The 27,902-nt window shown below is 41.1% G+C and overlaps 1 protein-coding gene and 1 long non-coding RNA gene across 5 annotated transcripts in view; one reads left to right on the forward strand and one right to left on the reverse strand.

Annotated features, from left to right (window-relative positions):
• The first annotated feature begins 366 nt into the window (after positions 1-366).
• Positions 367-27,290, forward strand: Pgbd1 (piggyBac transposable element derived 1). Of its 2 annotated transcripts, none has more exons than XR_015641673.1 (4): positions 367-984; positions 3,116-3,264; positions 16,860-16,917; positions 25,466-27,290. XR_015641673.1 is itself a non-coding variant. In XM_087591852.1 (4 exons), the coding sequence occupies exons 1-4, from the start codon at positions 629-631 to the stop codon at positions 25,566-25,568; spliced, it is 321 nt and encodes a 106-aa protein (XP_087447978.1). In that variant the 5' UTR covers positions 410-628; the 3' UTR covers positions 25,569-27,290. The 2 variants fall into 2 exon arrangements, 1 of the variants encoding a protein (XP_087447978.1); XM_087591852.1 differs by having other exon boundaries at positions 410-639.
• The window catches only part of LOC120097923 (uncharacterized), a 29,817-nt gene continuing 13,940 nt past the window's right edge, over positions 12,026-27,902 (reverse strand). For all 3 annotated transcript variants that reach the window (XR_015641675.1, XR_015641676.1, XR_015641674.1), the window contains one exon: positions 12,026-13,641. This is a non-coding gene — a long non-coding RNA (uncharacterized LOC120097923). The remainder of the gene's footprint in view (positions 13,642-27,902) is intronic.

Here is a 27,902-nt window from a genome sequence, read left to right on the forward strand (position 1 = left end):
CATATAAAACTTGTATGTTCACCTTGGGGCTTTGTTGGCTATTTACCCATCTGACTGACTGCACAAGACCCTGTAAAGGCCAACTCAACTTTGTCTTTATGGATGTCAGTCTAGGAAAGTTTTTTTCTCATGGTGCTGGGGACTGAACCCAGTAAGTGTGTCAAGTAAGAACTCTCCCTCAGGTACATACCATGGTTTGTTGTTGTTGTTGAAATGTTTTACGTAAATGTGCGCGTGTTTGATCTCTTCAAACTACCAGGAGAGGTGCGGGGCAGGAAAATCACGACCTCGCTCCACCGGTGCACCAGAGACTGTCACCAGGCTCCTACAGCGACAACCGGAAGTTGCCGTTGGGTCTCCAGCTCCGTCTACAGGAAGTGCCCCCTATCCTTCATCCCTTTGGGCCCCTTCCAGCCGAGCTGCATGTCTCTGCTCGGAGACTAACAGCAAGTAACGCCCGGCTGTGGCGCTCTGACCTCTTGGCTCCTTTTTAGCAGCTTTTTTCATGAGCTGCACATCCTCGTAGCCCACATTCCCTAAACTTTTAAGTAGCTAATAGACACAGCTACGCTGCTGGGCGCTGGCATATAGTCTTAGCGTAGATCTGGGCACGTTAGAACCCTGGCTAATGCACCACAGGTACATCTATTACATTAGTCAAAAAGTGTACTGGTCTTTTGGGGTACCAGAGTGTGCTGCAATTCTAGAGTCTATGTAGAGGTCTATCAGGAGCAGGAGTGGCTATGCAGTGATCTGCAATAAATGCTGGAGAACGAAGTCCGGTGCACACCCGGTTACCACCTGTGTGGCTCAGTTTTCCCATTCGTATATTAGGTTTGAGGGTGGCCACAAAAGATTATGCACGTACAGAGCAGGTCATATGTCAGCGGGAATTTACATTAAAAGGATGGACCAAAACAAAGTGGGAAGGAAAACTGTCACCCTGTAGTGAATTCGAGGAATTGGGAAGCCCATGTTTTTCTGGTAGGTAGAAAGTAACTTCTTTTATTGTAGGATTAACTTTACACGTGGAAAATAATTAGGCGCTTAGTATACTTGGTGGTGAACTAAACGGAAGACGCAGGTAAAATTGGATTCTGGGAATTTGAAGTTAGCCCAAGAAGAAGCTTCTAAAACTTGTGGTCTGATGGGTGTGTGTGTGTGTGTGTGTGTGTGTGTGTGTGTGTGTGTGTGTGTGTGTGCGCGCGCGCGCGCCTGACCTCAAAAGATGGTAGAGGTTTGTTCTCACCAGCAAACAAGCAATGTTTCCTCTCTGAAGACCATTTGCAACTCTCTAATTGGGTATAGATGTCTGGTTCCTATATGTTGAGGCTTCTATATACAAGACACAAAACAGGTTCCCACTTCAACATCAATTGAAATAAATTCTAGCTTATTTTACCTATGCTTCTGACCCATTGGCTGGAAACCAGGGATTTACTGCTCCCAGAGCTCAGAACTCACAGAACTCAGGAAACATTTGCTGATGTATTATAAAGCATACCGCAAAGGTTACAGGTGAAGCAGAAGGTGTCCTTGTGTTTAAGATTAAGGGATATGGTGCTTCTATGCCCTCTGTGGAGGCATCATTCTACAACTGTGGAAGCTCTACAAACCCTGCCTTTTGGATTTTGATAGAGATGTTATTATATAGGCCTAGTTAATAATTGTTCGGTGGTTATCAATTTAACTTACAGCTTATCCCATCCAAAGGATTTTAGGAGTTATAAGCAAGAAAACAGATGTATTTCACACTAACACAGGAGATTTGTGCTAATTGATTGAAGTAAGATTAAAATTGTGCCTTAGGAAATGCACATCGATGATATAAGAAACAAAGCTATTGCAATAGTGGGTAAACATGGTAACTAAGGAAATGGGAAGGAAGGGATAGCTTCAGAGATAATTCATAGGAATAATTAGCTGAACTCAGTGACCATATGGGACTTGATGTTAAGCCTAACTGCATGGAAAGTGGTTTGACCTCAATAGGAGTGGAGAAATACATAAGGGACCCCACTGTGAGATGATCCTGACTTCCTTTCAAGATGTGTGGAAATGATAGTGCAGGAGAGATGTGAGGTGGAGGCATCCTGCTGGCACTGGAAAATGTGGGCCTGGAGTCGAAGGGAAACTTGGAGCCAGAAAAGTGTGCAGATGTCCTTGAAACAGATGTGCTGAGATTGAGATCACAGGAGAAAGGGGGATGAGGGTAAGAAGGGACCTGCTGAGCCTCCACTGTTTCAGGTATCCGTTGTTCTATAAGGATAAAAATAAAACCCTAATAATGTGTGTTAGGGTCCTACAGATTGACTGGCCAGTTCCACTGTGGGTCCTACTTGGGGTTGCTCATATAGCTGTATTTAGCATATAAATTATATAGGCTCTGGACCCAGCTAGGGTTTAGCCTAGGAGGCTTGATTCCAAGAGACCTTTACATGACCAGCTTGAGTTTCCTCACAGAATGGTTGTCTTATGACAGTGTCCTAAAAGCTGCAGGGGCACTTCCTCTTTCGGTGTCATGTCTATTAGACTCAGTTTATCAAAGCAAGTCAGGCCAACATAGATTTGAGACAGTAATTATGGGAGGTATGGCAAGATCTCACTACAGAAGTCATTTGTTGATGGGAAATTGTGGAAGAACAACACCAGGTCTGCATGGACCTTTGAATTGCACTGTGTTTCTGCCAAGATGGGTCTCTGGCTTCTCCAAATGTCAAACATCCCTCCTCTCTAGCATAGGTGTAATACATTCAAACATTCTGGTTTTTGTTTTGTTTGCTTGTTTGCTTGCTTTAGTTGGAAGATTTTGCTGTTTTCAGTATCACTGAGACAGAATCTCTTTATTTAACCCAAGCCTGACCTTGAAGTTGCTATGTAGTCACATTAGCTAGCATCTGTTCCTGCATGCTAGGATTTTTAAGCATGCAGCACCATGCCTTAGTTAGCCTTTCTTCTCTCATGTTATATCCCTTACCTCTGGGCTCAAGTCCCTTAGTGTTCAGAACATGATTTTGATACATAAGGTTAGCCTTTGAGCACAGCATAGTGGAGACAAAAATAAAAATATGTTTCATAGTTGACTTTAACTTTCTGTTCAATTCTTATACTGTAGATGTTCATTTACAAATACATTTCTGAAGCACAGACTTCAGACAGCCGAACCAGCTTCTAAGTTCAACATGTATGAAGTTTTGCCGGGTTCTCCTCCTGAAGGCAGCCTTGTGACAGTGAAGGTGGAAGATCCCACCTGGAAGCAGCCAGGTAATTCACAGGAAGGCAAGGTGCATGCTCAGGAACTTCACGGCCTGCGATTTCGCAGTTCTGTTACCAGGAGGCTCCTGGGCCCCGGGAAGCCCTGGCTCAGCTTTGGGAACTCTGCCATCAATGGCTGAGGCCAGAAACCCATACAAAGAACAGATCCTGGAGTTGCTGGTACTGGAGCAATTCCTGATCATCCTACCCAAAGAACTCCAAGCCTAGATACAAACATATCCTCTGCAGAGAGGTGATGAGGCAGCGACATTACTGGAGAATCTAGCCTGGGAACATGGAGACCCAGGGCAGCAGGAGGGAGAATAATGTGCGAGCTAGTATAGGAAGGGTATTGGGGTAGGAATGTGTATCTGTTAATGCTTACCCTCTCATTCTGAAGTAATTCAGAATTTAGAGAGGGGCCACCAAAACGGTATCCTCTTCACCTAGATTTAGCTCTTGATAACACTGGTTTCGTGATGTGCCCCACGTACCCTTATCCATATTCCTGTACAAACCAAATTTCATTTTTTGTGCATAGATATGCACAATTTGCAGACTTCTCCCCCCGCCCCCTGGAACCAGATGACAAATAATGTAAATATGTCCCTTTACCTCCCAGTACTTCAGTATATATTTATGAAGAACAAGGACATGCTTTTACAATCTTAGTATGATAACTGAGTTGGACACTCTGGCTAAATGTCTACCATGGAAGGCAGTGTGTCCTCTCATCGGTCCTCTCAGGAGGCACATGGGGATGATTTTGTCTTTAACTCACAGTTTATGCTAGTGCTCTTCAGACTTTTTTCTCTAGAGAATCGTTTTAGCCTTTGTAGTTGTTCTGTAATCTGTGGGCAACATTTTGAGATAATGTACAGACCCTAGGTCTCATTACATTTTTACTGATAGCTCAGGCACGCTGTCATTGTGTTTCTGGGGATAGGTCCTTTCTCTGTCTTTCCTGCCTCGACTTCTGAGTCCCCAGATACTGAGGAGGACCTGTCTGCGTGAGTTTCAGCGCTAATATGAATGTGTGTCACTTCTTGCTCCTCCTTTAGAGGATAGATGAACTTATTCTGTGCTTTCTCCCTTATGGAAATCTCTGGCTCCCACCAGGGTACTTTTTCAAAGGGAATCTTTTGTCTCTAGGCTACTTTCTGTGGTCAGGAACAGGACATGCACTTAGTGGTGACAGAGTATCAAGGAGCCTCTATGGAGTACCAGAGTCTCCAGTTCCTGCAGCCTGGGGTCACTCCCTGCACAAATGAACCTCCACAGCTCCCCAGAATGCAAGAGGTGAGGGCTAGAGAATGAGTTTGCTGAGGACCCTGGCAGGAGCTGTGATTGTCTCCAGCCACAAGGTCTTCTTGGTTTTTGCATGCAAAGTAATTAAGGTATTTATACCCGTCCTCGTGTGTGTGTGTGTGTGTGTGTAAAATATTTAAGTGCTGAAGAGATGGCACAGAGGACATGCTTGTCTCTCAGCCTGGCAACCTAAGTTGGTCCACAAGGTAGAAGAGAACCGACCCTTGCAAATTGTGCTATGTGCATGCTCTGTGTGACCTTTATGTGCAAGGCTGTGTGCTTGTGTACGAACACACACAGACACACAAATAAAAAATAAAACGGTTTAAAAACAAACTATTTTGAGATATACTTAACAATTTTGAGTATGAAATTAGTGACACATAAAATAGAAACTCATGCCCATAGTCCCACAGGAGCTGGGAGAGGTCACTGGAACCCAGGGTTTCTTTCTTGGTTTTTGTTTTGTTTTGCTTCATTTTATTTTTGTTGTTTTTCATTTGTTCTAAAACAGATCATCTGTACATTAAAATTTCATCTACATTTATTTAGTGTGTGTGTGCGTGTGTGTGTGTGTGTGTGTGTGTGTGTGTGTGTGTGTGTGCGCGCGCGTGCGTGTGTGCCTGTACATAAGTTGCAATTACTGTTGGTATTGTTTTGGTTGGGGGGGTTGTTTATTTATTTTTTGAGTCAGGGTCTCATTATGTAGTGATGGCTGGCTTGGAACTCACTATGTAGACCACGATGGACTTGAGCTAACAATTCACCTACCTCTCAAGTGCTGGGATTAGAGATATACACCACCATGTACGTGTGTGTTTGCATGCTCACAGGAGCCATGGCATGAGTATGAAGATCAGAAGACAAATTTCAGGATTCAATTCTTTCCTTCCACTATGTGAGTTCTGGGAATCAAATTCAGGTTCATGGGTTTGGCAGCAAGTACCTTTACCCACTGAGCCATCTTCCTGCCCCCTCTGTTATATATTTTTTATACTGTGCTGGTAATCAAACCCAGGGCTTTGTATATGCTAGAGAGCACTCTACCAACTGAGCTTTATTCCCACCTTTTCTGGGAAGAGGGTGGCGACAGTAAGAAAGGGTCTCATGTAGCCTGTGTGAGCCTCAAGCTCACTATGTAGTCAAGAATGACCTTGAACTCTTACCTCTTCTGTTGCCACCTTCTAAGTGCTGGGTTTATATCCATATACTACAAAAGCTAGCTGATGCCCAGAACTTCAAGACCAGCCTGGGCAACATACTGAGACATTCTTTTGATATGTTAATAATAATATATGATACTCAAGCATAGAATTTGTTCTTCATGTTAGCTACCATGCTATTCATTAAATATCCATTGCTTACTCCTTTTATAACTATAAGAGGGCTGGAGAGATAGCTCAGTGGTTAAGAGCACAGACTGCTCTTCCAGAGGTCCTGAGTTTCAAATCTTAGCAACCACATGGTGGCTCACAACCATCTGATGCCCTCTTCTGGTGTGTTTGAAGAGAGCTACAGTGTACTTATATATAATAAATAAATAAATCTATAAAAAAGATTATGGTTTTGACAGATGCAAATTCTATGGTTTTGTCAATTTCCATGTCTAAGCAATTTTTAAAAGTTATACAAAATTACAAAACTGAATTCATTTGTGAATTCTTGGGGTCGGGGGAGTGTTTGTGCACATTCCTTGGCAAGTGTGGATAGGCCAAAGGGGAAATTATGGGGATCAATTCTCACCTTCCACCACGTAGATCCCAGAGATCAAAATCAGGTTCTGAGACTTGGTAGCAAGTACTTTTAACCACTGAGCCATCTCACCAGCCCATGTTTATAACATGTTCTTACTCAACAACTTCAACTAATAGGAGAACCAAAGTCAGTTTAAATGATTTGCCCAATACCAACAGACTCAGAGCTAGCTCTAAAATGTAGGCCTCTGAGTCTACTACATGTTTGATTTATACCACAAGAACAGGTCTTGTGTGAGGATTGACCAAAGGCAGCATGCAATAGCAGCTTCTTCTTCCCTTCTTTCTTATTGATGAGTTTGACTTACATATGTGAGTAAAGTACACTGCCAAATCTCTCGCTCCTACTCCGTTTTGTGAGTGAGCAACAGCCACGCTTCAGAATGTCTTGGTTTAGATGCTTTAAAAACAGAAGACTTGGAAGAGTGGATCCAAACACAGGGAACTCCCCAAGGCAATGGTGTCTCACAAAAGCCTTCTCTCTTTATAGGATGTGTTCCTCATGGAGTAACCTGTCTCCAGGAGGAAAGTTCCAGAGATAGTGCAGCAGTGCCTGAGTCTAATTCACCTAGACTCTAGGTGAGCTGCCGTCCAGGTTTATGGGAACTTGGTGGTGATCCTCCCTTCCCTTGACCTGTTTGTCTCCTTTCTCTTCGCCCACTCTCTCAGCCTGAAAGCCTTTAAGGAGGTGGCTTCATGTTCTCTTTGTCTCAGACTATCACAAACCATATATGTTCATCATCCAAAGACCCTGTGCTGATGGCTTCAGTCTTATTTTGTGCCATGTCTTAGAGGCACATTCAGATCTCAAGGTTTAGGGGCAAAAAGGGTGGTATAAAACTCTCCATTCAGCCAGGCTTCATGGCGTGCATCTATAATTCCTGCACTTGGGAAGTGGAGGCAGGAGGGTCACTGCAAGTTCTAGAGCAGCATGCTTTACATGGTCATATCCTGTAAGAAAGAGGCACAAAGCGAGATAGATGTAGTGATTCTTTCCCATGTAAGTCTTTTGTTCCATTTGTTCTCTCAAGGCATTGTTTTTATGATATTGTCTTCTCTGCTTTTCTATGACTTCTTGTTAATCACATCGGACCTCATACCTCATATTGTTATCAACAAGTTTACCTGTCTGTAAATACAACCTACTTATACATACTTCAAATACAACCCAATTGCTATAAATGTAATATAACATGGATATAAAAAAGTGATATGTATTTTTTAAAATATTTATTACAGACTGTAAATGTTTTGATATTATATGTGAGGAAATGACAAAGTAGTTAGACTTTGCACCAATGTATAATCAATGATTGAAATTAAGAAGGAATAATATAGAAGTCCAAGAAAGTCAGAGCATACAGGTGTGTATGCACAGAATATAAATGCTAATATTGAATCAAATTATAAAAGACCAAACAAACCAAAATTTAACTGAAGCTGGGCTAACATATGAGTTGAATTTTGTCCCCTCAAAAGATATGGTAAGTCCTAATTGTAGGATCCCATGAAAATGGCCTGACTTGAAAATGATCTCATTGGAGATATAATGAAGTTAAGAGGCAGTCATACCATGTTAAATGAGCCTAAACCCTATGACTAATGTCTTTATGTAAAGGTTGTAGATACACAGGGAGGATGCCTGGGATGACAGAGCCAGTGATAATATGTAACTTCTATAAGTAGCTAAAACACAAGGATTATTGATAACATCCTGAAGCTAAGAAAAGAAGGAAGGAAGATGCTCTCCTAAGGTTTTCCAAGAGAGCATGGCCCGGATGGCATCTGCTGATTCCTTGATTTTGATTTTAGATTTCTAGACTCCAGAACAGTGAGGGAATATATATTTTTTAAACCTGTCTTGTGCCCTGCTACAAGAGACTAAAGAAACCAATATAGATTTCTAGGCAAATGATATGTTGATAAAGGGGAAGGAGACAGTAAAAAGAGGTAATGCTTCTTAAGGAAAGCTTGCCAATATCAATGGTCAGGGTTGAAAGACATACAGAAAGTAACATTATACAGACTAAGCAGGTTATATTTAGGAATGCATATGTATGTAGATATATACACATATGCATGTGAAAACAATTAATGAAAAACTAGTTCATAAATTTAAATGAGAGAAAGGGGGTATATGAGACAGTTTGGAGGAAGGAAAGGGACAGAATATGGTAAGATTATAACATCTCAAAAGGTAAAAGAAGTAATTTTTTTCTTTTTCTTTTTTTTTTTTTTTTTTTTTTTTTTTTGGAGCTGGGACCGAACCCAGGGCCTTGCGCTTGCTAGGCAAGTGCTCTACCACTGAGCTAAATCCCCAACCCCAAAAGAAGTAATTTTTAAAAGAAATAAAAGAGGGAAGCTGTATAGTACCAGGATAGTCTGTGTGCCCTTCGGGATGGGTAGTGATGAGATAAACAGAAATTACTCCATCTTGAAACTCACTAGACCTATCAGAGTCTACATCCAGTCTGGGAAGGACTGGATACTTAGTGTTCCCTTTTCAAGCAAGGGGAAGAGTATAAATAAGAACATGAAACAAAAGTCATGAGGTTAATGAAAAGCCACATGGTAGACCTTTGGAGACAGTATCAAATAAAGAGGAAGAACTATAAGCAACCACCAAAATAATTATTATAATATAATTTTAAAATAATATAGATAATGCAATATTTTAAATAATATTTATGAATGAAAAATTTGCAACTCCCTACATTTACCAGAGATCCAAATCTATTAGAAAGAGCCTCAGAACTCCTTGTTTCATCTTTGATGTTATGTCTTCAACCACAGCAGGATCATATTGAACGAAACAGTTGTGTCAAGTCCATGTTTGTGACAATGTCTTTACTCTTTGCAAGCTTTTCTTCTAGATAGCAGTCTTAAGTTATTTTCTTTGTTTTGGTATTATTTCATAACAGTCTCAGACATCCCATTACAGATGCAGTAGACCTGTATATTGGTGCGGGGTTACTCTAGCAGGACACTCCAAAGCCCTGTACCAGGTGGGACAGTGTTGCTGTTGTGTGGGCTGTCACTGTCAGGGACCCAGTGTTTGCTCAGCCCCGAATGGCAGTGGAATGTGCCAGTGCTCAACATAAGTGGCTCATCCCCAGAGTGGCTGGCACTACAGGTTTACAATGTTCATCTTTAATATCATCTTCGTCTGTGTTCTATTGCTGTAAAGAGACACCATGGCCATGGCAGCTCCTACAAAGGAAAACATTTAGTTGGGATTGCTTAGAGTTTCAGAGGTTTAGTTTATTGTCATCATGTCAGGGAGCATAGCAGACACAGAAAGACACAATGCACACAGACAGACATAATGCTGGGGAAGTAGTTGAGAGTTTACATCTGGAACTGCAGAGAGCAGAAAGAGACTCTGGGACTGGCTTGGGCTACTGAAACTCTAAAGTTCACCCCTAGTGACACACTTCCTCCAATAAGACCACACCTACTTCAACAGGGACCCATCTCCCAAACCTTCCCAAGTAGTGTCAATGACCAACCATTCAAATCTATGAGCCTGTGGAGGATTCAAACCAACACATTCCATTCCCTGGCCCCTATAGGCTTGTAGCCATAACATAATACAAAAACTTCTTTCAGTCCAACTTTAAAAATCCACACAATCTATAATAGTCTCAATATAATTTAAAAGTCCAAAGTTCGAAGTCTCCTCTGAGACACAAGACAATCTCTTAACTGTAACCATTAGAAAACCAAAATTGAAGGTCAGATCACATACTTCCAGCTTCCAATGGCACAGAATACACATTACCATTCTAAAGGAGAGGAAAAGGAGCATAGTGAGAAAATACTGGACCAAAACAGGACTGGAAACCATCAAGGCAAACTCCAAGCTGCATTTCTGTGTATGATGTCAAAGTGCTCTTTAGATCTCCAACTCCTTTCAACTTCATTGACTGCAACCCCCCCCCCTCCACACCCACTCTGCAGCTCTTCTTGACAGGTATCCCTCAGCTCTGACATCTCCAACATTTTGGGGTCTCCAATGAAATCCAGGTTTCATGCAATGACCTTTCTGGGCTATGGTACAGGGACACCCCTGACAAATACCTGGCCTCAACTGTTGTCCTTAGTCACAGAGGAAGATTCCCTAACCCTCTTCTTGAATCCTTGACTCTAAAAGCAGAACCATGTGGCCCCTTGTTCAAATACATATCCACCAGCTTTTTGCTTTCAATGGTTTCCTGCTTGCGCTTTTCTTTGATTCCTTTTCACAAGTTGGAAGCTTAGTTGGGTGGGGTTTTACCCTGAAGCCACCACTCCCTTTAAGATAAGGCTTTTCTTTAATTTTTTTTTCTTCTTGGGTACTGGGGTTAGCTCCATTATACATCCTTTTCTTTTCAAAGTATACATCCTGTATTTTTCTTTGCCAGTTTGCTCTTTTTTTTTTTTAACAGATCTACACAAGAGTGATTGCTAACAGCCACACAACAGTCAACACTAGACTGTTGTGAAAGCTCTCTGACAATGCCTCCGGCATTTTTTTTTTTAAACATGAGCAGAAAGTAGACATGAGCACAGTCTTCACCAAAGTATCATAAGAAATATCAGACACTAATATCTTCTCTTCTGAAATGTCTTGAGCTCGGTCATCATAACCTAAATTTCTCTTAGCACTACTACCTTCCATGTTCCTAGTAGTATAACCATTAAGCCCTGCTTAAAGCACTCAACTGCCTTCCCAATCCAAAGTCTATATTCCACCAACACAGCATGGTTAGGCCTATCATAGCAATACCCTGAGCTCCCTGATACCAACTTCTCTCTTAGTGTTCTGTTGCTATGAAGAGACACCATTACCACAGCAACTTTTTGCTTTTAAAAGAAAGCATTTAATTGGGACTTGCTTACAGTTTTAGAGGACAGTCTATTGTTATCATGGTGGGGAGCATGATGACATGTAGGCAGACATGGTACTGAAGAAGTAGCTGAGAGTTCTATATCTGGACTTCCTCCAACAAGGCTACATGTACTCCAATCTCCTAATTCATTGGTTCTCAACCTCTGGATCATGACCCTTCTGACATCCTCTATCTCAAAAATATTTACAGCATGAACATAACAGTAGCCAAGTTGCAGTTAGGACATAGCAATAAAAATAACTTTGGGAGTCACCACAGCACGATAAACTATTAAATGGCCATATCATAGCCTTAGAAAGGTTGAGAGCCACTAGTTAATTCCTCTCAGGTAGTTCCACTTTGTTATGATCAAGCATTCACTTATGAACATTCTTGTCAACAACCACATCACCTTTAGCTCTTCATCCATTTTTCTTTTTCTTTTAGCCTCTGGTAAAAACCAGGGAAGGAACAGGCCAGGCCTTTGCTTCAGAAGAGTCATGCCATTTGGTTCAGAAGAGGCTCTATGGGAACTCAGCTCAGCAGGAGGTCATGAGTGTAATAAGGACAGACTGTGGCTGATTCCACTTGTGTTTCTCTTCCGATGTTTAACCCCAACCCTCCTTGGCTACAGGTTGTTGTATCTTCATCCTGGCTTCTACTGCAGACCTATCATAGACCTTGCCAGTTTGCACCCTTCCCAGTCATGTCATCTCTTTTTCTTTCTTTTTTAGATCCAATTGGTAAGATATAATTGCCCACTTAAACATACAAAGCCCGGTACTATCCATCCCTTGAGAACATTAATAACAACCTGTAAATACACAGAGCAGAATCTTTTTTTTTCAGTCAATAGTCAACTTTATTCTCATGTACATTGTATACATTTCAGATATAAACATAAAGTAGTGTTGTATTTTTCAACACTGTCTATAATTCTGAACATAGCATTTTTCACAGAGCAGAATCTTAACATCACCTGCCATGGCTTCTCCCCTCTCTCCGTCTCCTCTTCTCCTCCTCTCTCCCTTAGTTTCCTCCTCTTCCTTCAAACTTCTCTCCAGCCCATCCTTCCTTCTCCTCCAATGACAGGCCTCCTTCTATCCTGTACCTGCCCCTCACCTGTACTGTACCTGAGTCCTGAGTACGTGACTAGGCAACTGTCCTTGGGGCAGTGGAATTAGCATCAAAATACAGTAACTTCAGGGCAAACATTTCACCCTTTTTGCCCAGTTAAAAAGCCTTTTCACTTATATATTGAGTACAATTACCATTTTACAATTTATAAAGCATACAATATACTCAACACCCAGTCCATTACTATATCAGTTAAACAGAACATTCCATTCCAGCTTAAGAAAGGCTTAAAATCTATATCTTGGCTAGCTTGTATACTATCTGATAACTATCCAATAAAATATGTATATTTAGAGTTAAACAGCCTGATAGGCTATTTAACATCTTCAACCCCGTCAGAAATCTGGGAATGACCAAATATCTACACACAAAGGAAGCCTAACACGGCTTCCAGAACTGAGAGGTTGTAGAGACAAATCTCCACTAGCACAGTCCCCTGTTAGCAACATGTGAGCACAAGTCTTTAGCCTTCTGGCCCAAAATCAACTGACAGACTCTTGAAATGCAGATTCTGAAGGGCTGATCACTCTGTCTTGGCAGAGTTTATCAGTCAACTATTCTGCATAATTTGTCCTTTTCTGGACAGTATTAGTCTGCAGATGAAACAGTTTTGTGTAGTGGCTGCCTAGCCACAAAGTATTGCCTCACCTGGAGGTAGAGATGTTCACATTCTTCATTAAATCCACCAAAGGGTAACTTTTAGGAGCAGATATGTCTCAACAAAAGATAAATAACCTTAAATCTCAAATTTTGTGGATTTCTGACGTTTTTGAAAAGCATCTCCCTATATAAGACAATCTGGACTGTTGTCTCCATATCCTAAATTTTATCTTGAAAGTACTGTCACAAACTCAGAGCCATGACTTTGCTATTTGAATCTTAACTCACAGGTGTAAGCAACTCAGAAGTTTGTAATGACAACAATAGAAGGACAGGCTCTAAACCTTGTACTTTTAAACTCTTTTGACAAATAAATTCTATACCAAAGCAAAGATATGATTTCAGCTTAGTTACCAAATGAGATTATGACTGTACAATTCAATCTAGCTAATTCCTCCCTGTTAAATTACAACTAATTTTTAATTCCTCATAAAAACTAGTTTAGAATAACCATTTTCAGCCCCCCCAAAGTCCAGGGAATTGGGGTGACGACTCCTCCATAACTTCTTCAAGCTGTACATGGGCGTTGAGTTATCCTTAGGGGTAGGGGGTAGGAAGAATGAAGCAAATGCTGTAGCAGGATGTGTCCTGACTGGACCCAGCTGAAAGTCCTTGAGACCAGGATTCCAAGTAGGCACATTCTGTAAAATACAACTCTGAAGACAAAAGTTTAGAAAGAAGATATCTTTTTGTTTGATTCTCCTGAATAAATTTTTCAGGCAGTCTATCTCTATCAAATCTGATCAGTATGACTTTGTGAGGTTTCCAGAGCCTAATCACAGGTTTTTTTTGTTTGTTTGTTTTTGTTTTTTGTTCTTTTTTTCGGAGCTGGGGACCGAACCCAGGGCCTTGCGCTTCCTAGGTAAGCGCTCTACCACTGAGCTAAATCCCCAGCCCCCTAATCACAGGTTTTAAAAACACAAAGACAAAATCTTTCTCCCAAAATATTGTGTTCCTTAGTCTGAAACCAGAAAAGCTTGTATCTTGCACTCTCTCCCAGAGTAATAATATAATCATAAAACTCAAAGTCACACCCATCACGAATATTAAACAGTTTTTTAAAAAAGGAAGTAAGCTAAACAATGAGCATGATAGGCTTTTGTACTCTGTGATATCAGGAAATTATCCCAAAGTTCCCGTGGAGCCCACGTTAAGAGAATTCGAGCTTCCTGTTGTGGTATATATCAAAAGTAACCACAAACCCTCGCTAGCCAGCATCAACGAGCCATATGGCCTTTAGCAGTGTAATTCATAAAACAAACCAAATACCTTTTATCAATTCCAGTATCAATAAGCAGCACATCAAACCAGGACTTTAGCCCAAAATATCTCAATCTGTTAAGCTCTCTACCCGGAGCCACAGATTTTTCTTTAACCTTAATAACTTCTAAAATATATGCCTGCATTCACTCTCCGTGGTGTTGAAAGACCCCTTCCCAGAAAGGGAATTGTACAAGCCCAAGGCCCTCAACTATAGAAATAAAAAGTAAGTTTTTAGATACACAGACTCAGAACTAAAATAAGCCTGGGAAAGTTTAGATGTGCCCAAGCTTTGTGGGACAAGCTGACCCATCACTTAGACGAAACAGACCATAAAAGAAAACAAAATACAGAAACCAGTCTAAATTATTGATATTGCTTTATGGGCCACCTAACAAGAGATAAGCCCCTAGCCCCTGACATTCCGGACGCCCCAACCTACACGTATTCTCTTGCTGTGTGGCAACCTCATTTAAATATATTTCAAATAGCCAATTGGGTGTAACCATACATCCGCACCTCACTTGAATCCACCAACCATGCATCTGCTTCTGTAAGCCTGCTTCTGCTCCCCAATACCCTATAAAAACCTGTCCCTGGTTCTGCTAGGCACGCCAGTCCTCTCGAGCTGACTGGGACGCCCGCAGGTACCTGTGTGCCCCAAAATAAACCCTCTTGCAGATTGCAGCCTGTGGACTCGGACTGGTCATTGGGCTTGAGGATCTCCCTCCTGAGAGGAAGATTCTCTCTGAGGGTCTTTCAGTGTTACAGACATTTCATCACAACTCTCTACTTGGAGTTAGTGAGTAATTTTTCCCTATCTAAGTTCGGAACCATAGATGAAAATCTCCACGTGATTCGGGTAATCTGTTTACTCTCCTTAAAACAAACTTAAACACCTTCTATCAATTCTAATACCAATAAACAACTTAAAACTCGGGAATTTAACCCAAAATATATCCATCTGTTAAGCTCTCTACCCGGAGCCACAGATTTTTCTTTAACCTTAATAACTTCTAAAATATATGCCTGCATTCACTCTCCTTGGTGTTACAGAAATTTCATCACCACTCTCTACCTAGAGTTAGTGACTAATTTTTCCCTATCTAAGTTCTGAACCGTGGATGAAAATCCCCACCTGATTCAGGTAATCCCTTTACTCTCTTCTTTTTAAAAACAAACTCAATCACCTTTTAATAATACCTGTAATTAAGAAGTAGCTTGTCTAACTAGGATTTCAACCCAAAATTCCCGTGGAGCCCACGTTAAAAAGAATATGAGTATCCTGAAAGACTTTCTAAACAACTTTCTTTAAAAAGCAGCTTTTAATCTCTGACTCTCTGATCTGCCATTATTTATCACACAGCAGGGGACCTACAGCCTGCTAGGCCAGGCTACTTCCCCATTTCTTTGTTTGAATTCCCCAGCTTAAGATATCACATGACTTAACATGGCGCCAGCCTCCTCTTACTTAGAAAATAAAAACTTTCTCTCAACTCTCAGGATTACTAGTGGATTCTTGCCCATCACCTTGGTGCGCCATCTGTTGTAAAAATATAAAAATAATAAAGAGTAACAGTCTTTTACCCCACTGGGTCCACACTGGGGTGTCCCAAGATATCTGCTAGATATCTTGGCAGAAACACAGCCCAGCCGCACACTTTCCTACACTCAAACCCTCACATAAAAGAACACAAAACACAATAATCTTAGATCCAATTGGTAAGATATAATTACCCACTTAAACATACAAAGCCCGGTATTATCCATCCCTTGAGAACATTAATAACAACCTGTAAATACACAGAGCAGAATCTTAACATCACCTGCCATCTTGTCCTCCCACGGCTTCTCTCCCTCCCTCCGTCTCCTCTTCTCCTCCTCTCTCCCCATCTCTTTTTCTTAATTGTCCCTGTGACCACAGTTACTATCCTTATATACTCACTGCCTTGGTGACTTCTTTACATCCTTTTCATTCCCACCCTGGTTCCAGATAGCATTATGCTTTCACAAATCCTTTCATACTTCAAAGAAGCCCCTTAGGTGCCTCTGCCTGATCGTTTCACCCCACAGGAAGTTCTCCTTCCTGAGAACACTACACAGTCCACGTCTAATGTCCCTTGAGTGTGCAGTGCCTTGTTGGGACCTCTTTCTACTTGCTCTGGTACCTTAGTTGACCTTTCTTGTTACCTTCTCATGCTGTGCTACATTTTCTTCTCTTTGGTGGGGACAGGTGTATTCTTTTAATTGGTTTGTTTTGAAACAGGGTCTCACTATGTAGCCTTGGCCGGCCTGGAACTCACTGTATAGACTAGCCTGGCCTCACACTCACAGAGATCTGCCCTCCATGGCCTCCTGCATGCTGGGATTAAAGACATGCATCATCACACCCAGCCCCTGTGCTACATTTTCTAGGATTGCAAACATGCAATCCTGAGATATATGTTGATATTTTTGGCTTGTTTTCATTTAAAACATTTATTCAATGCTCTGAGAGATTGTTGTCTTTAATGAATTTATGGAATAATTGTTCATTTAATTGTAGCTTATGGGATAATAATTAATGTATTGTTTTAACAGAAAAATGTGACTAATGATGGTTTTGTTAATTTAGAGCTGGACCCTTTTGAAGAAATGGTACAAACGGGGAAGAACTCAAGAATACCCAATAGGTAAGTGTTCATGTCCTGAGTGGTTCAGATCCTGCAGACATAGGATATTGAATGGAAGCAGAAAACCAGTAAGCCAAAGCCTGCTCCCCTGGAAGAACGCAGACTGGGTATCTTTCTGCTATGGTCATAAGACCCATGTACAAGGATGTCCCGTCAGTATGGAACCACTGCAAAGGTTCCAGGCAGTAGTTACCTCCACCACCTCCTAGTACTGTCCTGCTTGATCACTTGTTCCATGTATTTTCATGGAAGTGAAAATGGAGAAACCAAAAGACAGACTTTAGATAAGAATGAAACTGATACGGCAATTGAGAAGGATCTGTCAGAGTTGTGAAAGAACCTAGGATAGACAGGGACGAATCATAAGGAAATATGATATGGAAAAAATTAATCGTGGCAGTTACTTATTTCATAAGTGTTGGTTGGGAACATACGTGGATGCAACACACATCCTCCTAACACTGAAAGAGAAGGATCAGATCCCAGGCAGATGGTTGGCTTCCAGGGAAGCAATTATCTTCTCAACAACTTGGTGAGAGGAGCCTGACCTCAGCATACTGGCCTTAATGCACCATAGGTCTTGGAGGTTAGATCTCAGCATTGAAAGGCTTCAATGTCATGATGGAATTCATAGTATCATAGGATAAGTATGGAAACAGGTGTGGTGGCTCACACTTACAATCCCAGGACTCGGAAAGCTGGGGCAAGAAAATAGGATTGCCTTTATTTCAAGCTCAGTCTAGGATACATAGTAAGTTCCAGGCCAACCTGTGCTACAGAGTGAGGTTATGTGTCAAAAATGTTTTTTTTTATTTAAAAAGCAGCAGGGGCTGTTGAAATGATTCAGTAGTTAAGAGTCCTTGCTGCTGCTCTTTCAAAGGACGCAAGTCTAGTCCCCAGCACCCACTTTGGGTGGCTTACAATTCCTTGTAACTGAAGCTCCAGGGGTTCTGATACATCTGGCCTCCTTTGGCACTTGAACTCACATATACATCACACACACACACACACACACACACACACACACACACACACACACACTCACACACATAATTTTTAAAATACAATAAAAAGCTTAAGAGCAGTCGCTGCTCCCAAACCCCGTGGGAGAGAGACCTCACTGCCTGGACAGGTGGGCATTCCTGAGACTGCAGAGCGGAAGAGACCACCAACACTGCCCACCCCTGCCCACATCCATGGCCCAAGAGGAAACTGTATACGGCCTCTGGGTTCCCTTGGATAAGGGCACAACAGCAGCAGGTCCCCTGCGTCTGAGACACCGCCGGAACCTGAAAGGACCGACCAGATAAACAGTTCTCTGCACCCAAATCCCTTGAGAGGGAGAGCTAAACCTTCAGAGAGGCAGACACGCCTGGGAAACCAGAAGAGACTACACTATGCCCGCATTACTGATTCCAGAGGAAAACACCAAATGCCATTTGGAACCCTGGTGCACGGAAGCTCCCGGAAAGGGCAGCGCAGATCTTCCTGGTTGCTGCCCCCAAGGAGAGCTCGTAGGAAGCACCCCATGAGCAAACATGAGTCTCGGCACCACAGGTAAGACAAACCTTCCTGCCCCAAGCGAGCTGCCTTGTGAACTCAGGACACAGGCTCACAGGAACAGTTGAAGACCTGTAGATAGGAAAAACTACACGCCCGAAAGCAGAACACTCTGTTCCCATAACTGGCTGAAAGAAAACAGGAAAACAGGTCTACAGCACCCCTGACACACAGGCTTACAGGACAGTCTAGCCACTGTCAGAAATAGAAGAACAAAGTAATACTAGAGATAATCTGATGGCAAGAGGCAAACGCAGGAATCCAAGCAACAGAAACCAAGACTACATGGCATCATGGGAGCACAATTCTCCCACCAAAGCAAACACGGAATATCCAAACACATCAGAAAAGCAAGATCTAGTTTCAAAATAATATTTGATCATGATGCTGGAAGACTTCAAGAAAGACGTGAAGAACTCCCTGAGAGAAACACAGGAAAACATAAATAAACAAGTAGAAGCCTACAGAGAGGAATCACAAAATTCCCTGAAAGAATTCCAGGAAAACACAAACAGTTGAAGGAATTAAAAATGGAAATAGAAGCAATCAAGAAAGAACACATGGAAACAACCCTGGATATAGAAAACCAAAAGAAGAGACAAGGAGCTGTAGATACAAGCTTCACCAACAGAATACAAGAGATAGAAGAGAGAAACTCAGGAGCAGAAGATTCCATAGAAATCATCGACTCAACTGTCAAAGATAATGTAAAGCGGGAAAAAGCTACTGGTCCAAAACATACAGGAAATCCAGGACTCAATGAGAAGATCAAACCTAAGGATAATAGGTATAGAAGAGAGTGAAGACTCCCAGCTCAAAGGATCAGTAAATATCTTCAACAAAATCATAGAAGAAAACTCCCCTACCCAAAAGAAAGAGATACCCATAGGCATACAAGAAGCCTACAGAACTCCAAATAGATTGGACCAGAAAAGAAACTCCTCCCGACACATAATAGTCAAAACACCAAATGCACAAAATAAAGAAAGAATATTAAAAGCAGTAAGGGAAAAAGGTCAAGTAACATATAAAGGCAGACCTATCAGAATCACACCAGACTTTTCGCCAGAGACTATGAAAGCCAGAAGATCCTGGACAGATGTCATACAGACCCTAAGAGAACACAAATGCCAGCCCAGGTTACTGTATCCTGCAAAACTCTCAATTAACATAGATGGAGAAACCAAGATATTCCATGACAAAACCAAATTTATACAATATCTTTCTACAAATCCAGCACTACAAAGGATAATAAATGGTAAAGCCCAACATAAGGAGGCAAGCTATAACCTAGAAGAAGCAAGAAACTAATCGTCTTGGCAACAAAACAAAGAGAAGAAAAGCACACAAACATAACCTCATATCCAAATATGAATATAACAGGAAGCAATAATCACTATTCCTTAATATCTCTCAACATCAGTGGCCTCAACTCCCCAATAAAAAGACATAGATTAACAAACTGGATACGCAACGAGGACCCTGCGTTCTGCTGCCTACAGGAAACACACCTCAGAGACAAAGACAGACATTACCTCAGAGTAAAAGGCTGGAAAACAACTTTCCAAGCAAATGGTCGGAAGAAGCAAGCTGGAGTAGCCATTCTAATATCAAATAAAATCAATTTTCAACTAAAGGTCATCAAAAAAGATAAGGAAGGACACTTCATATTCATCAAAGGAAAAATCCACCAAGATGAACTCTCAATCCTAAATATCTATGCCCCAAATACAAGGGCACCTACATACGTAAAAGAAACCTTACTAAATCTCAAAACACACATTGCACCCCACACAATAATAGTAGGAGATTTCAACACCCCACTCTCATCAATGGACAGATCATGGAAACAGAAATTAAACAGAGAAGTAGACAGACGAAGAGAAGTCATGAACCAAATGGACTTAACAGATATTTATAGAACATTCTATCCTAAAGCAAAAGGATATACCTTCTTCTCAGCTCCTAATGGTACTTTCTCCAAAATTGACCATATAATTGGTCAAAAAACGGGCCTCAACAGGTACAGAAAGATAGAAATAATCCCATGCGTGCTATCAGACCACCACGGCCTAAAGCTGGTCTTCAATAACAGTAAGGGTAGAACGCCCACATATATGTGGAAGTTGAACAATGCACTACTCAATGATAACCTGCTCAAGGAAGAAATAAAGAAAAAAATTAAAGACTTTTTAGAATTTAATGAAAATGAAGGTAGAACATACCCAAACTAATGGGACACAATGAAAGCTGTGCTAAGAGGAAAACTCATAGCTCTGAGTGCCTGCAGAAAGAAACAGGAAAGAGCATATGTCAGCAGCTTGACAGCACACCTAAAAGCTCTAGAACAAAAAGAAGCAAATACACCCAGGAGGAGTAGAAGGCAGGAAATAATCAAACTCAGAGCTGAAATCACCCAAGTAGAAACAAAAAGGACCATAGAAAGAATCAACAGAACCAAAAGTTGGTTCTTAGAGAAAATCAACAAGATAGATAAATCCTTAGCCAGACTAACAAGACGACACAGAGAGTGTGTCCAAATTAACAAAATCAGAAATGAAAAGGGAGACATAACTACAGATTCAGAGGAAATTCAAAAAATCATCAGATCTTACTATAAAAGCCTATATTCAACAAAACTTGAAAATCTGCAGGAAATGGACAATTTCCTAGACAGATACCAGGTACCGAAGTTAAATCAGGACAGATAAACCAGTTAAACAACCCCATAACTCCTAAGGAAATAGAAGCAGTCATTAAAGGTCTCCCAAACAAAAAGAGCCCAGGTCCAGACGGGTTTAGTGCAGAATTCTATCAGACCTTCATAGAAGACCTCATACCAATATTATCCAACCTATTCCACAAAATAGAAACAGATGGAGCACTACCGAATTCCTTCCATGAAGCCACAATTACTCTTATACCTAAACCACACAAAGACCTAACAAAGAAAGAGAACTTCAGACCAATTTCCCTTACGAATATTGACGCAAAAATTCTCAATAAAACTCTGGCAAACCGAATTGAAGAGCACATCAAAACAATCATCCACCATAATCAAGTAGACTTCATCCCAGGCATGCAGGGATGGTTTAATATACGGAAAACCATCAACGTGATCCATTGTATAAACAAACTGGAAGAACAAAACCACATGATCATTTCATTAGATGTTGAGAAAGCATTTGACAAAATTCAACACCCCTTCATGATAAAAGTCCTGGAAAGAATAAGAATTCATGGCCCATACCTAAACATAGTAAAAGCCATATACAGCAAACCAGTTGCTAACATTAAACTAAATAGAGAGAAACTTGAAGCAATCCCACTAAAATCAGGGACTAGACAAGGCTGCCCACTCTCTCCCTACTTATTCAATATAGTTCTCGAAGTTCTAGCCAGAGTAATCAGACAACAAAAGGAGGTCAAGGGGATACAGATCAGAAAAGAAGAAGTCAAAATATCACTATTTGCAGATGATATGATAGTATATTTAAATGATCCAAAAGTTCCACCAGAGAACTACTAAAGCTGATAAACACCTTCAGCAAAGTGGCTGGGTATAAAATTAACTCAATTAAATCAGTAGCCTCCTTCTACAGAAAAGAGAAACAAGCCGAGAACGAAATTAGGGAAAGGACACCCTTCATAATAGTACCAAATAATATAAAGTACCTCGGTGTGACTTTAACCAAGCAAGTAAAAGATCTGTACAATAAGAACTTCAAGACTCTGAAGAAAGAAATTGAAGAAGACCTCAGAATATGGAAAGATCTCCCATGCTCATGGATTGGCAGGATTAAAAAGAGTTAGAACAATTTGCAAATTCATCTGGAATAACAAAAAACCCAGGATAGCTAAAACTATCCTCAACAATAAAAGGACTTCAGGGGGAATCACTATCCCTGAACTCAAGCAGTATTACAGAGCAATAGTGATAAAAACTGCATGGTATTGGTATAGAGACAGACAGATAGACCAATGGAACAGAATTGAAGACCCAGAAATGAACCCACACACCTAAGGGCACTTGATTTTTGACAAAGGAGCCAAAACCATCAAATGGAAAAAAGATAGCATTTTCAGCAAATGGTGCTGGTTCAACTGGAGGTCAACATGTAGAAGAATGCAGATTGATCCATGCTTATCACCCCGTACAAAGCTTAAGTCCAAGTGGATCAAGGACCTCCACATCAAACCAGATACATGCAAACTAATAGAAGAAAAATTAGGGCAGCATCTCGAACACATGGGCACTGGAAAAAATTTCCTGAACAAAACACCAATGGCTTATGCTCTAAGATCAAGAATCGACAAATGGGATCTCATAAAACTGCAAAGCTTCTGTAATGCAAAGAACACTCTGGTTAGGACAAAAGGGCAACCAACAGATTGGGAAAAGGTCTTTACCTATCCTACAACAGATGGAAGCCTTATATCCAAAATATACAAAAAACTCAAGAAGTTAGACCGCAGGGAGACAAATAACCCTATTAAAAAATGGGGTTCAGAGCTAAACAAAGAATTCACAGCTGAAGAATGCCGAATGGCTGAGAAACACCTAAAGAAATGTTCAACATCTTTAGTCATAAGGGAAATGCAAATCAAAACGACCCTCTGTTTTCACCTCACACCAGTGAGAATGGCTAAGATCAAAAACTCAGGTGACAGCAAATGCTGGCGAGGATGTGGAGAGGGAGGAACACTCCTCCATTGTTGGTGGGATTGCAGACTGGTACAACCATTCTGGAAATCAGTCTGGAGGTTTCTCTGAAAATTGTACATTGAACTGCCTGAGGATCCAGCTATACCTCTCTTGGGCATATACCCAAAAGATGCCCCAACATATAAAAAAGACACGTGCTCCACTATGTTCACAGCAGCCTTATTTATAATAGCCAGAAGCTGGAAAGAACCCAGATGCCCTTCAAGAGAGGAATGGATACAGAAAATGTGGTACATCTACACAATGGAATATTACTCAGCCATCAAATACAATGACTTTATAAAATTTGTAGGCAAATGGTTGGAACTGGAAAATATCATCCTGAGTGAGGTAACCCAATCACAGAAAAACACACATGGTATGCACTCATTGATAAGTGGCTATTAGCCCAAATGCTTGAATTACCCTAGATGCCTAGAACAAATGAAACTCAAGACGGATGATCAAAATGTGAATGCTTCACTCCTTCTTTAAAAGGGGAACAAGAATACCCTTGGCAGAGAATAGAGAGGCAAAGATTAAAACAGAGACAGAAGGAACACCCATTCAGAGCCTGCCCCACATGTGGCCCATACATATACAGCCACCCAATTAGACAAGATGGATGAAGCAAAGAAGTGCAGGCAGACAGGAGCCGGATGTAGATCTCTCCTGAGAGACACAGACAGAATACAGCAAATACAGAGGTGAATGCCAGCAGCAAACCACTGAACTGAGAACAGGACCCCCGTTGAAGGAATCAGAGAAAGAATTGGAAAGCTTGAAGGGGCTCGAGACCCTATATGAACAACAATGCCAACCAACCAGAGCTTCCAGGGACTAAGCCACTACCTAAAGACTACACATGGACTGACCCTGGACTCTGACCTCATAGGTAGCAATGAATATCCTAGTAAGATCACCAGTGGAAGGGGAAGCCCTGGGTCCTGCTAAGACTGAACCCCCAGTGAACGTGATTGTTGGGGGGAGGGCGGCAATGGGGGGAGGATGGGGAGGAGAACATCCATATAGAAGGGGAGGGGTATGTTGGCCTGTAAACAGGGAAAGGGAATAACACTTGAAATGTAAATAAGAAATACTCAAGTTAATTTTAAAAAGAAGAAGAAGAAGAAGAAGAAGCTTAAGAGCAGAAAGCCAGCAAGATGGCTCAGCAATTAAGAGTACATGCCAATCAAGTCTGAGTTTCAGCCCAGGGTCCCATGATGGAAGGAGAGAACCAACTCCCAAAAGTTGTCTTTGGACTGCCATACATTAACCTGGTATTCATGTGCTTCCTCCCCCAAAGCATAGAATAACAAATGAAATGTGGAGCTGACTTGGTAGCAGGTAAAGAGTAAGCACTGAAGCCACAAGGAAGTAAAGATAAAATGACTTTGCTAAGTTGACTTTGACTTCCACACAAGCAGTATGGTACACTCATACTATAATAATAAATAACTTTAATTGTGTCATAATTGTATAAGTATAATGAAATAATACTTTTCATCTTAATGTTAGCTTGCTTCCTTGTAGATCCCACACAAATTAGTCCAACTGCAATGAATTTGAGTTTCTTCTCTGTCTCTCCTCAGAGACATGTATCTATCAGATGACTGTAAAGCTAAGGGGTGAGGGGTTGGGGATTTAGCTCAGTGGTAGAGCGTTTGCCTAGCAAGCGCAAGGCCCTGGGATCAGTCCCCAGCTCCAAAGAAAAGAAAAGAAAAAAAAAAAAAGAAAAGCTAAGGGATTATCAGTCCTTCCTTGCTCAGAAATCCTGAGAGCTGTGAAACCTGGTAAATGATCAGCTGACACAAGAGCGTATCCAAGTTGAGAGAGAACAGGGACACAAATGGGACAGATAGTTCTGGAAATCTCAAGGCTGGCTGACAGAAGCTAGCCTTGATAAGAAGCTTAGATCAACTAGGCTCAGAATGAAAGAGTGCCTCCCCGAGAGGCCCTCCCAGCACAACACATGCCAAAAGCAGTATAGAAGGTCTGCATCCTGCTCCTTCAGGACAGAGGCAGGGAGGGCTGTGCTCCAAGAGCCAGCTTCTCAAACACAACTCCACAATTGGTAAGGACATGAGGGGTGAGTGCAAGATGGGGAGAAGTCAGAATGCTGAGAGCAGCAAGCCTTTCCAGGGGAAATACAGAGTAGGAAGTAGAGTTCCTCTGAAAGCAGTTCTACTTTGTATTTATCGCATGTAGAAGAAAGATTTGGGGTGCTTTGTTTTTTGTTTTGTTTTGTTTGTAGCATATGTTCTTTTTTTTTTACTTCCCCAGAGATTGTGCACCCCACATTCCTGGTAGTGCTACTTCCCCCACTGAAAAGACAATTTCAAATTTAAACACTGTTGGGAGCTACCACCCACCCTGTGACTCCTAGGCCAAGATGCACATTGCGTCCTTGCAGTACATGGCCGGCGAGGGAAAAAGACAAATCTCGAGTGAGTGAGCTGCTCCAAGGCCTTGCATTTTCTGATGATTCAGAGGCAGAGGAAGACAGTGACCCTGAGGTGCAGCCTGAGAGAAAGCTAAAGGCATCCAACATGCCTGAGAAGAGCTAGACGAAAAGAGACATTAAGCCCAACTTTCCAAGCTGGTCAGCACTGGATTCTGGACTTTTGAGTCTCAAAAGTGAGAAGTTAAACCCAGTAGAGCTCTTTGAATTATTTTTTGATGATGAAACATTCAACTTAATTGAATTCAATGAAACCAATAATTCAATGAAACCAATAATTATGCTTCTCAGAAAAATGTCAACCTGGAAGTCACATTGCAGGAAATGTGGTGTGTGTTTGGTGTCCTGCTCTGGAGTGGATTTGTAATGCATCCCAGAATGGGGATGTATTGGGAAATCTCTGATTCTGATCAGACTCTGGTGAGAAATGCTATTAGAAGAGACAGATTTGAATTAATTTTCTCATACCTGCATTTTGCAGGTAATAGCCACCTACATCAAAAAGATAAGTTTTCAATATTGAGACCTCTCATAAAGCAAATGAATAAAAATTTCCTCTTGTATGCCCCCCGCCTAGAGGAATACTATTGTTTTGACAAGTCAATGTGTGAATGCTTTGATAGTGACCAATTTCTGAATGGAAAGCCTCTTAGAATTGGATATAAAATTTGGTGTGGTACAACTACACAAGGCTATCTGGTTTGGTTTGAGCCTTACCAAGAATATTCAGCTGTGGAAACAGATAAGGAGCTGGACCTTGGGCTAGGTGGCAATCTAATAATGAGTTTTGCTGATGTTCTTTTGGAGAAAGGTCACTATCCCTATCACTTGTGCTTTGAAAGCTTCTTTACAAGTGTTAAACTGATGTCAGCTTTGAAGAAGAAGGGAGTGAAGGCTACAGGATCGATTCGTGAAAACAGAATGGAAAAATGTCCACTTATGAATGTGGAACATATGAAAAAGATGAAGAGGGGGCATTTTAATTTCAGGGTAGAAGAAAATGATGAGATATTTTTATTCCATTGGCATGGTGACAGCTTTATTAGTCTGTGTTCAAACGCTGTAGGCATAGAACCAGTGAGTGAAATAAGCTGTGTAGCCAACGGTAAAGCATCCCCCCAGGTGAGCCAACCATCCATTGTGAACTTATATGAGAAATGCAGGAAAGGTGTAGCTAAAATGGATCAAATTATTTCCAGATACAGGGTGGGATTAAGAAGTAAGAAACGGTCCTTGGGTTTGGTTAGTTACATGATCAACGTGGCCATGAATAACGCATGGCAGTTACACAGAATCTGTAACCCAGGCTCTCCTTTAGATCTCTTGGGTTTCTGGAAATGTGTGGCATGTTTTTACTTGGGACATGATATTAATCTGTCTGATTAGGACATATAAAGTACACAGTAACAACACACAAACACACAAATTATAACTGTAATTAGATCTCCATTACCAAAGCAAATGTAATGGAGAAGGTATGATTGCATAACTGGTATTGTTTACATCAAAGATTTTTGCAGGGAACAATATTTAAAAAAACATTCTGTGAGTGTTGGATTTGTGTTGCCTTTATGTGTAGTTTTGTGTCAGATATGTGAAATGACTTATTTGTTAAATTATTTTATATATTAAAAGAACAAAAACCTACCATTCCCCCACTGTCGGTTTTGTTTTAGAGATTGACATTTTGAAAATGCAAGCAATATCTATTCTATAGAATGGCACTAAGTCCACAGCCCAAAATAGATACAAAAGAGATATACAAGTCCTGGGGGAAGGATGTTCTAACAAGACATAGGTATAAGGGACTAAATATCTCAGCTGGGCCACACTGTATGTTGAGACAGGACCAGGCATGGAAAATTGCTGTGTGTGTGTGTGTGTGTGTGTGTGTGTGTGTGTGTGTGTGTGTGTGTGTCTTTAAATGCTGAAGAAAATGTTATTGCATAACTAGGAGGTCAAAGAGGAAGATATTGAATCAGTCTGAGCAACAGTTACCTTGAGAAGAAAGCAAGTATAAGGTTAGTGACATAAAGTCCATGTTAATGTCTCTTAAGATGAATGAGTCGAGATTGAGGTCAGCAGTGGTTATTCATCCAGTGAAAGACATTTGGAGCGCGTGAACTATGACTCCATAGTGCTGAGGTCTTATAGGAGTAAATTAGACCAATGACAAGGATTCTACATCATTTCTGTATTTAGACACAATTGATTTTCTCTCAATTTGTTTTATTGTGTTTGTATCTGTGGCAAAGGGTG

This window comes from Rattus norvegicus, chromosome 17, assembly GCF_021556685.1.
Source record: "Rattus norvegicus strain SHRSP/BbbUtx chromosome 17, alternate assembly SHRSP_T2T, whole genome shotgun sequence".
NCBI lineage: Eukaryota > Metazoa > Chordata > Mammalia > Rodentia > Muridae > Rattus > Rattus norvegicus.